The 11,705-nt window shown below is 35.1% G+C and overlaps 1 protein-coding gene across 1 annotated transcript; it reads left to right on the forward strand.

Moving 5' to 3' along the window:
- The first annotated feature begins 2,064 nt into the window (after positions 1-2,064).
- Positions 2,065-10,551, forward strand: LOC103999262 (uncharacterized). The gene is made up of 17 exons (XM_009420963.3): positions 2,065-2,615; positions 4,723-4,935; positions 5,132-5,190; positions 5,361-5,498; positions 5,985-6,059; positions 6,155-6,238; positions 6,353-6,414; positions 6,570-6,639; positions 7,674-7,749; positions 7,829-7,959; positions 8,581-8,640; positions 9,344-9,418; positions 9,497-9,601; positions 9,678-9,773; positions 9,860-9,940; positions 10,034-10,135; positions 10,215-10,551. The coding sequence occupies exons 1-17, from the start codon at positions 2,258-2,260 to the stop codon at positions 10,281-10,283; spliced, it is 1,854 nt and encodes a 617-aa protein (XP_009419238.2). The 5' UTR covers positions 2,065-2,257; the 3' UTR covers positions 10,284-10,551.
- Positions 10,552-11,705: the final 1,154 nt, after the last annotated feature.

An 11,705-nucleotide genomic window follows, 5' to 3' on the forward strand; every position in this document is an offset into this window, starting at 1 on the left:
GTATTGTTTATTGAAAGACCTACATATTTGACTAATTAAACTATTATATAATAAATTAATAAAATGAATGCTTGAGAAAGATTTAATAAACTTAGTCCAATATTTATAAGAATCAATTACAAATAGCATCAAGACTTTATTACTACTTGTAATTAATGCATATGAATATTTAAGTGTTATAGAAGATAGATTTAAGTTTGTTGATAAGTCATTAGCCGACATATTAATGAAGGAATTGATTATAACTTAATATGATGATACTCGAGAGATTCAGGATCACATCCTCAATATGACTGATAAAACTATAAAAGAAAAGATTAGACATGAATATATATGAGTTTTTTCTTGTGCTGTTTATTCTTAATTCTTTTCCTTCTTAGTTTAGTTCATTCAATATTTACTATAATATAAATATGTGTGTTTAAAAGGATTTAAGATTAAGGTAGGAAAGATCTCGTAATATTCTAACTACTAATTAAAGAATTGATAACAAAAAAAAGAAAGTTAAAGTATCGTATACCACATAAATTTGTTGGGTACCTAAATGCTTGGTACAAAAGAAAGACTTCACAGTGGAAAAAAAAAATATTTTAAATGTAAGACTTGGTTTGAAAAGTAATATATAAACTTAACCTTTATATGTTTTAAATTAAACATTATATAGGTTTTTTATGATACTTGGTAGATTGATTTTGTTGTTTCAACTTATGTTATCAATAATATAAAGAGATTTTTTTAATTTAAAAAATTAAAAAATTTGAAAGATTTATTGATATGGAGAATCGTCTCAAATTGAAAGTGACAACGGTAGGAACTTATCGTCTAGGTCATTTGACGGATTCTATATATGTTATATTTTTACTATTTCTAAAAATTTAGTTACTCTATCAAGAATTAATGAGTTAGGATATTATCTTTTTTGATAATTATAAACTCAATATATTTTATTATTTAATAAAAATTAGTTCTAAAATTTTATATAATAATTTATAGAGAAATAATTTGAATCCAGAGTTTACAAAGATATTGATGACTATATAATTAAATGTTACATTGAAACATACTTTCATTGATTAGAGATCTTTTATATTATGATACAAATGATTGGAGCATATCTCAAAGGAAAAGAAAAGAATTAAAATATTAATGAAAGATAATATTTTAAAATAATTAAAATTAATTTGAGACATTTATATCTTTGAGATTGTCTCGTAGAGATAAAAGTTTTTAATATGCAAAGAAGAATTTTGATCGAAGACTTATTTTTAGATATTTTATTAACTTTTTAGAAAAATTCAAGGGATATAAATTTTACTGTCCTGATTATAGTATAATGATAGTAAAATCTAATAACGTAAGATTTTCTAGAAAATAGTGAAATTAATTGGAGTAAAAAATTTTGAAAGATGTCACATGATCATAATCAAATGCTAATATATTTTGGTGGCTAATCTATTTAGTGCCGGAGGATATTTATTAAAAAAAGAAAATGGCCAATCACTTTTGGTGCCAAATAGTGCCAAATACCAAGCTTTGCATGATTTTATCATTATGTTAGTATTATAGTCATGTAAGTTCGACATTAATATGGGCTATAATTGAGTATAATATAGTTTATTTACGAGTATAATATTATAATATTTGTTCAACTCATCTCAAACTTTTACTATCAAACAAAAATATGATGTAAATAGTTACTCCATTAATTTTTCTACTTTTTATTATTATTATTTTAAGGATTTTAACTTTATTAATAAAAGATAGATAAACTCGTTGAATTCATCTAAATTAGTAGTTCAAAAGCTTTTTTAGGTATTTGAATAAATTGGGATGCTCTTAGTAAATTCATCTTAAAATCCATCCCCTAAAATCAAGAGATTTTTTACTCCTCCATGAATTAAGAAGATACCAATCCTTATCTATTAGAACAGAATTTTCATAAGACCTTTTATTTGGGATTTTTGTTGGAACCCAATTGCTAGCATTGACCTAAATTGAGCTCATGTAATCCTGATTTGACTTGGCCGGACCAAATAGAAGAAGCCCACCTCATCCTTTTCTTCCACAGTAGAAATTGGACTCATCATCGATCCGTCTCCCTCCTCTCTCCTCTTCTCTTCCTAGAAGGTCACACCACGGCGTGGCTCCCCGCTCCTCCTTTTACACTCTTCCTTCCTCTTTCGAGTGCTACGGCGGCCTTCGCCACCATAACAAACCAAGCCCGTGTCTTTAAAGCGAACACTTGAAGCGTCCGTTAATGGAGCCCCCCGCCCTCGTCTCCTCCTATTCCCTCAAGCCCGGCCTCCGCGTCCCCTCCTTCGCTCCCCTCTCCCCTCGGCCTTCGCGTCCCTCGAACCGCCCCCGCAGACTGCTATTTTTCTCTCTTCCTGTCTCGTGGCCGGGGTCGGAAGGCCGGGGGAGCTCGTTCGTGACCCTCGTCCCCAAGGCCGCCGCCGAGGTGCCCGATGGAAGGCCCAGCCGAAGTGACGCCGCAGGAAGAGGAGGGAGGAGAGTTTTAAGGCAGTCTCAGGCGCAGTCGACTGCCCCGTCCTTTCCCGTGAAGGAGGTTGCCTCCTTCGTGGTGCCGGCTGGGATGTTCGTTGCTACCACGTTCGGTATGCGGTTTGCTTCCCCCATCTCGAGGCACTGCAGTTTGCTCGTTATTATGATTATATTTCTTTCCAAATTATGATCTTGTGGGAAGTTGATTTCTTCGGTGGTTGTAGCATTGGTCTATGAGAAGGTGGGATCGTTTCGTAGTAATGCAATATGGATGATCATATCAAGTTGAAACTAAATTACGTTTAATAATTGCAAATTGGCATTCATAAGAGTTTTTAGAGCATGTTACTCCTGGAAGGAGCTTTAGGACTGGAAGCCATATTGTGATCAGTCGAGAATGGAAGGAGGAACAAGTTACATGCATGATTTTAGGTGGGTGGTAGCACAAACTTTCTAGCAGAAATAGGGTTTTGTAGCATAGAATATTTATATATTAGGGTTTTCATCAAATAGGAGAACTTTATAAAGGGGCAGCATGGTGTACGTAAATGGCTTAAAACTGATAGTAACAGTATGAAACACTATATAATGTGATAATGCTGTCTGATATTAGGTGTAGTAGTTCAGTACATTCTGTATTGAGATGAAAGACACATCAACAAACTCTACGGTCCTAAAATGTACAAATATTTACAGCTAACTTCATTTTTGTTTGATTGCCAATCCTTCATAAGAAAAAATGAATTTCTATGTGCCATGCAGCGATTTCAATAGGCGCTCGGGCGCTCGCTTAGGCGCTTGGGTGAGGTGAGGCGAGGCCCAAGCGCCTCGCTTCACTTCCAGGCAGCGCGTTTCAAAGAGGCGTCGCCTGGGCGCTCGCCCGAGCATAGGCACCGGGTGCTTCGGGCGAGCGTCTGGGTTAAACCAGGCGACTGAACTAGCGTTTTAGGTCTGGTTCAATCTCCAGTGCTTTAGTTGGTTCAATCGAACCAACTAAAGTACCGATATCAACTGCCGTTGCCCAACCCTAACCCTGCTCGTCGTTCACGCTATCGCTGTCGCTATCGCCGCTCTTGCTGCCGCCATCGCCGCTCTTGCTGCCGCTACTCGCTGCTGCTGCCGCTGACGCCACTCCCGCTGCCGCTGTCGCTGCTCCCGCTCCCGCTCCCCCTGCCGTTGCTCGCCACTGTCGCTGCCATTACCACTGTCGCCGCTCTCGCTGCCACTGCTCACTTTTACTGTTGTTGCTGCACCCTCGGTCTTCCCTTACACTCCTCTTCCTTTTTCTATTTTGAAAGTATACTGTTAACATTATACTGTATACTGTTAACAGTATACTAGTAACAGTAATGTATTTGTATTTATTAGATTAATAATATATTATTTTGATTTTAATACTGGTAATTTTCATTTATTTGAAATTATTGTTAGGTTTCAGGATAAATGGCAAGTGTACAGAGCAACTTAATAGAGTCTCCAATAACATCAAAAAAAGATCCTGTATGAAAGTATAATTATCTGAAGGATCCGAAAGATCATAATGCAGTGCAAAAGCATCAAGTCTGGCTCCTGCTATTATTGAAAACATAGAGAATGAAACATATTTTGATGAAGAGGAAGGAGTCGAAAAGCAAGAGGAAGAGGACGAATTCAATGAAGATGATTTATGTGAAAATGACGATAATATTGATTATGATGAATGACTTTGATGTAAAATTTTATTGTTTTGAATTTTGAAACTTTTTGTTAATGTGACATTGTGATTTTGTATCTTAGATTTTCTTAATTTAATAACATATTTTTATTTAAAATTTTAAATAATTATATTTATTAATTATATTATATATTTTTATATTTTAGCGTCTCGCTTCGTTGGGGCGAGTGCCTAGCGCCTCGGGCGTTTTTGTACCTTGGCGCCTTTTGGTGTCTATCGCTTTTTAAATCACTGGTGTCATGTGTTTTCTTTTTTAAACAAAATTTTCATATATTAATATTATGATAAACTTCATACATGACACTATGAGGACTTGAACTTAAGACGTATCAGCTGCATAACACTGCACTAACCGCCCAGATGTCTCTACAGAGACCTTGTTGCCATGTGCTATGTTGTGCGTTATGCTATAAAAATTCAATTTACACTAAACTTCTTGTTGCTTTAACATTGTATCTTGCTCTAGTAAGTTGTTCATGGCACTAATTTGCTTTTTCAGCATGCAGTATTGTGGAAGGTAGTCGAAAACGTACTAATGCCAAAACCAAAGGGTTCAACTTCCAGGGTCAATAAATCTTCTCTACCTGGAATTAAGTGGTCTTTTTCTCCTGGTACTAATCTGCAATCAGGTGCTAGTGTGAAGATTGAAAGAGAGTCCAAGCAAAAACTCAACGAATTTGCCAAAGAACTTCGGACATTCAGCAGTGTTGACATGTCAGGTGAGTGGATGGACATGCTAGATTACTTGTCATGTCATTTTATAGCCTAGACATCTGCACCTGTTCATAGAAGTTCATTGTGATATTGATATCTGGGTGATCAACAGGCTGAATTCATTTTGTCAGCAAATTAGTTTAAAAAATTTTACATATGAAATAGACTTGAAGACCTTTAACAAATTTATGGTTTTGTTAGGTCGTAATTTTGGGGATGATGGTCTGTTCTTTCTTGCTGAAAGTCTAGGTTACAATCAGGTCAGTTCTTTTGCTTCATTTTCTGCATTCCTAACCCTTTCCTAAGTTTGTTATGGTAAATTTGCTCTGAACCAGACTTGTGGGGTGATTTTTAATCGCTAAGGCAATGCAGTTACAATGACTTGCTTGAAAGGCATCTAGATTGTACATATCATGCTGTCTTGTCTCAGGCAGCAGAGGAAGTGGACTTTTCTGGCAATGGGATTACAGCAGCTGGATTAAAGGCCTTTGATGGTGTTCTTCAAACAAATACTGTGCTGAAAACTCTGAATCTCTCTGGAAATAATATTGGTGATGAAGGAGCTAGGGTAATTTTATTCTTGAATTTTACTTTTTTTTTTGCAAATACTTATTCATATAAGACTGTGACAATTGGTTTTTTCTGGCTTTCTTAATAAGAATTTTGATTAGCTTTCCTTTTGGTATGAGTTCAATAGCTAAATTTATTCTTGTTAAAATGACATGTGACTGAAGTGCTCTAACTCATATCTTTTCTTTTTTTCTAATGGTCGGACTGGAGTGCCCCGCATATGGGGGCAGTCCTCATACCAGTCCTGTTCCATACCGGTCTGAGTGAAACCATAGTCCATGCTTTAAATTACTTGTATCTCTAAATTTGATCATCTCTCAGATTTCGTTATTTCTGATAATTGCAATTTGTATATCAAATATCACATGTTGGTTTTACTGTGAGGGCACTCTTCTGCACTAGAAAGATCACAATTTTCTGTTTTTCTCATGTTATTCCTTTTGCATCTCACAAAAACTTGAGATTACAAGGAGTATGCTTGCAGTGTCTTTCAGATATATTGATGGTGAATGATGGTATTCAAAAGCTCCAGCTAAACAGTATAGGTCTTGGAGATGAGGTGATTTTCATTTTTCACTCTTTGTATGCATCAAATTTGTTTGTTCGTTGTAATGAAGAAAACAACTATTCATCATGGTAAATTATGTTACGCAGGGAGCAAAGGCTATTGCAGAGATGCTGAAAAAAAATTCAACTTTACGTGTCCTTGAACTTAACAATAATATGATTGACTACTCTGTATGACGTTCTTATCGATCAATCTTTATTGATTTTCAGTAAAATCTTGACCAGCTATGCCAATTACTGTTTGTTCTCTTATATGCTCCTTTTTTTTTTTCTGAAACCATATAGGGTTTTGCAAGTCTTGCTGGGGCTCTCCTTGATAATAAGGCAATTCGGTCAATACATCTCAAGTTAATGATGCTTTACACACACTGACTCAGTTCCTTGTAGTACTTGCTTTCTTGCATATTCAATGTTTTCCCATGTTCAACGCTTTCCGTTATTTGTTCGCATTCACTATTCCCAGCAAGGAAGATGTTTAAATTGTATTTTGGACTTAAATCAGTGGTAACTATGGGGGTGCGCTTGGTGCAGCAAGTCTAGCTAAAGGAATTGAAGGAAATAAGTCCCTAAGGGTATGAACTCATCTTGAACTTTATGAAATTGAACTTTTAGTTACTCTCTATAGATTATTTATGAGTCTTCATACAAAATGAAAATTCTACTAAACTCTAAGTACTCTTATGCATGTTCTGCCTGCGGGTTGTGTTATTCCTCTGAAGGCAGACATGGCTGAACATACAAGCAACTTATTTTGCATCTATATATTTTGTCATGCGTTGTTAAAAGCAACTGGTTTTTTTTTTTAAGTCTGCAAAAAAAATTATCATTCAGACACGTTCATTAGAAGCTTTGGCCTTAGTTATTTTTGTTCATCTTCATATCTGGCTTCATATTCATGATCTTGTCCTTATTTCAACTCTACCGCCATCAAGTGAACACATAATGATGATGTTTCCTTTACATTTGATTTTGTGTACACTATCTACAAAATGAAAAAAAATCTTTTTGAAAGTATTGAAGACTTTGTTCTATCATATTGTTTAGGTTGTAGTATTGAAAACAAAAGTTGGGGAAAGGTATGTACCAAATTATGAGTAGTTCACAAATGGAGGCACCCTTGGGTTTTTATGTAGTTGTCACATGCTTTTCAGACATGAGTAACAATTTTACAAGGTGGTAATTATTTCAATAATTTTAACTGATACACAATTTTGCAGGAAAAAAAAGGCAAAATAACATTTTGATTATTTGCACCGGTAAACGGTTGCCAAAACATAATTTGAAGGTAATTGTCAGCAGAATGGAGAAATTTGGAACTGATAAATCTAACCCCTCATAAGTTAGTGTTAAGAAGGATTCTGAAAAGTAAGAACAAATAACTGGGAATTCTCTTATGCTATTTGTAAAATATCTGTAAGGTGGTCAATAAGTTTCACATAAATAAGGGAAGCATGATGTTTGACTACTGAGAAATATACAATTTCATAAGACCAAACCTTACTCTTACTATTATTTGGCTTTGTAGAACAGTGAATTTCACTCTTTAGCGTATGTTTATTTGCAAGTTTAATTTTGGCCTGAAGTTCTTTTTTGAAATTTCTACCAGGAACTTCATCTTCATGGAAATGATATTGGAAATGAAGGCATTCGAGCACTGATATCAGGTTTATCTGCCCATAAAGGTGCATTATTTGGTTGCTGATTGTCATCATCGTTTATTTATAATTAATTGTCTTATTGAAGCTCCTCTTCTTTTTGTAGGAAAAATAACACTGCTAGATATTGGCAACAACGATATTGGTTCAAAGGGTGCCTTCCATGTTGCTGAATATATCAAGAAAACTAAATCCTTGCTGTGGTTGAATCTTTATATGAATGACATAGGTGATGAGGTATGGTCATTTATAGTTGTTGTCTTAGACTTTGTATGTTCCCTTTGTCAACCACTATGTGTTGGTTATCAAGGAAATTTAATTATGTACATTTTATGCTATATTTTTGGTCTCCTTTCCTGCAATTGAAAGACAAATCAGGCCTACATGTTCACATAGGTACTCTTCTTGGTGACTGACAACTGTTTTAAAACAATGTGGTTATTACACTGTTTAAAATGATGAAGGCTAGAAACACATGACAAATTTTCTCCTGTAAATAACTCACATAATTAATTGTGGATCATTCATCAACAGTATTAATCTCTGCATTCTCCAAAGGTCTGAAGCCTAAGTTTTGTTAGTTTCATATACAGCAGACTATGATATAGCCACGAGCTTTTGACTGGCATGATGGACTATTTTCTTGTTAGTATTTGCACATTTATGAACCACCATCTCAATGTATTTTTAATCTCTAATATAGCAACCCTGCCGAACACATATCTAGTTAGAAGATGTAATGAGTAACAAGATATTCTGTAATTACCTTTGCACCATCATACAAATATGTTCAACCATTTTGAATGTTTCATTTGTGTGCTTTATATTCTTTTATTATGTCACATGGATTTATAACAGGGAGCGGAAAGGATTGCGGATGCTTTAAGAGAGAACCGCACAATAACTACCATAGATTTGGTGAGACTGGAGGACATCCTCCAACAAATCATTTATCGTTTCTCATAAAATTTTTCTATTATATTGCTAAATTAGTGTCTAAAAGAAGCTATTTGATTTAGTTATAAAGTAGTTCTTTTATTCACTTTTGTATTTATTTCTGACTTTGTTCTTAACAGTCTTATCAACCATCCCTTGTTTGTAAATCTTGATATCATCTTTTCATCACTACATGTTGTCCAGCTTGTATATTTTAGCTGTGAAAACATTCAAAGCACAAACACTACAACTGCTCTACATTTTTCTTGCTGTTGATCAGCTGTTATTTTTTACTCATAGTTACTAACTGTTAAAAATTTTTCACTACGCTTCCTTTTTAGGCCTTCTCTTTAGTTCATTTCCTATGCAGCACTGTGAGTATGTATGCTAGTAGTGCCTTGCTATTGTTTTGTGCACGTGCATTTTTCTTATCTTGGGAAGGTTGCCTTTTGTTGAAGTTAATTTCTCCAGGCTCTCTCTTTTAGGGGTTTTTGCGAAGAACTAAGGTTGTTGAAGTTGGCTCTTTTCTTTTTCTTTTTTTTGGTTTACATCATTCAGCATGCCTTCCACCTCTCTGGTAGTTATATGCGAGCACAACTGTTCAGTAAGACCAACTTGCAACTAGTTGATCCTTGCATAACTAGTGTCATTTCTCAGTAGTATTTTCTGATCTATACATGTTCAGGGTGGTAATAACATCCATGCGAGTGGCGTGGGTGCGATTGCGAGAGTATTGAAAGATAATTCTGTCATCACAACAGTGAGTATTCTAATCTGATATCCTGCTTCATGCTCTTTCTTGTTTAATTGGCCGAATCTGATGCTATTTACTTTCCAGTTGGAGTTAAGTTATAATCCTATTGGCCCTGATGGGGTAAAAGATCTTTGTGAAGTTCTGAAGTTCGACGGCAAGATAGAGACATTGAAGCTTGGTTGGTGTCAGGTAGTGTTTAATTTCAGTGAGATGTTATCCTAATAGAGCTTTTTCTTTTCCTCTTTTCTAATAGAATGTTTTGCAGATAGGACCAAAGGGTGCTGAACATGTTGCAGATTGTTTGAAGTACAATACCACATTAACAACTTTGGATTTACGGGCAAATGGACTTGGAGATGATGTATTGACCTGTGCATAGGAAATGTTTCGTTTTTTGCTCTATGGATGGTTGTCACATTGTGTTTTTCCCCCAATCATTCCTTCCAGGGTGCAGTCTGTCTGGCACGCAGTTTGAAAATTGTTAACGAGGCTCTAACATCACTTGATTTAGGTTTCAACGAGATAAGAGTATGTTCATCATACAAAGTACAGCTTGAATTTTGTGAAGTTCTTCTAACAGCTAGTTTTGTATTATTATGATAACCTGCAAACTGGAAACAGGACAAGGGAGCATTTGCTCTGGCACAGGCACTCAAAGCGAACGAAGATGTAGCCGTAGCATCCTTGAACCTCGCAAGCAATTTTCTTACAAAATATGGACAGGTTAGCTTCTTTTTTTTGTGTTTCCGTTATCCTAGAATTTTCTATTTTTAACTTACGAGATTGAAATTGATTAATACAGGTTGCTCTGACGGAAGCTCGAGACCATGTATTTGAGATGAGTGAAAAGGAGATAAATATCTTTTTTTAGATGGTCATTTTTTTTTTCCTCATTACACATTTTGCTCCCAAATTTGTAAATGGCCACAAGAGTCTGTTGAGCTGCACAAGTAATACCGTCCATAGTGATAAGATGGAGCAACTCATGCGGCTCAGTGTTTATTTGCAAAGACCATTTAGGCAGCAATCGGAAGAGTTTAATACATGTAGGAAACAGTCGGTGCAAATTTTGATCTGTCAAGTTATTGTGTTTTTCTTGGATGACTTTGATCTTGAAATCATGCATTTAGTATTTGTGATGTCTGAGGATGAAAGGTTGCAGTTTCTTGATTATGTTTATCTTCTTGAATTAATTTCCATATTTTTTTCATAATGATGTCGCCGGTCATGGTTGTGAATTTTTTTTATTTGAAGAGTTTTCATTTTCGATCGATGGCTCGCTATAATAATAGTAAAATAACTCAATTAGGGAATAAACCCAAGTATAATGATTCAAGGGTTTGGGCATCTGACCCTCCCACTATCTGAATGAAAAGGAGTGACTTCTTGCTTAATGTGCTTACTCAAGTTAAACATTCTTATTAGCATTAGAAATCATGATTCACATTAGCTCATCTCGCTTTAAGATTGCTGAAACTGTCATGTCTAATGGACAATAACAAAGGCTCATTTGCTGATCCTTACAGGCAGATTGAGCATCCACTGTTATCATTTTCTGCATGAGAAAATGATGCATAATATCTGGAATCATATCGCAGCTTTCTCCAACGCCATTCAACTTAGTGCTTTCTCAATAGAGATGACACAAATGAAGCAGCTTTCCTTGGTCAATCTGAAGCTTATGTGGTTGGCAATCAGTGTAGTTTGTTCATGCCTCGCCTTCTTGGACGAGTGTTACGTCAGTTCAATTTCTCCTCACTCTCTCTCTCTCTCTTCTGTTGACTTCTCTTCTCTTCTTAACAATCTTAGGTCAACAACACCAAACAGTCATTCTAATTCTTGAATGCTTTCTTAAACAGTGACGATCATTTCTTTTTGAGGAATTAGGGAAAAAAAAAAGTTGATCTTGATTCATTGTGGATGGAATCTATAGAGTTGATCCGATCTGACCCTTTTTGCAAAGCCCGACTGATCAGATTTTCGAGATGGACTTCAAGATTAATGTTTCTTTGACTTAGATTTTTGAGGACAATAAAAGATTTATTTCATTCATTATTGAGATAATATATAAGAAAGACTTTTTCTTAACTATACATTCAAATTAGGTAATTAAATCAATCACTCAAATATATGATTGGTTCTCAAATCTTAGATTGATTGAGGATATAGGGAATGCAAGGATATCACTTCATATTTATCTTTATCGTAATATTCTATTATGCCCATATAATATTGAGTTTCTATCAAGAATATCATTCAATATAATTAAAATGTCGAATAAGCAAGAGGACTT

Source organism: Musa acuminata, chromosome BXJ3-9, assembly GCF_036884655.1.
Source record: "Musa acuminata AAA Group cultivar baxijiao chromosome BXJ3-9, Cavendish_Baxijiao_AAA, whole genome shotgun sequence".
Taxonomy (NCBI): Eukaryota; Viridiplantae; Streptophyta; class Magnoliopsida; order Zingiberales; family Musaceae; genus Musa; species Musa acuminata.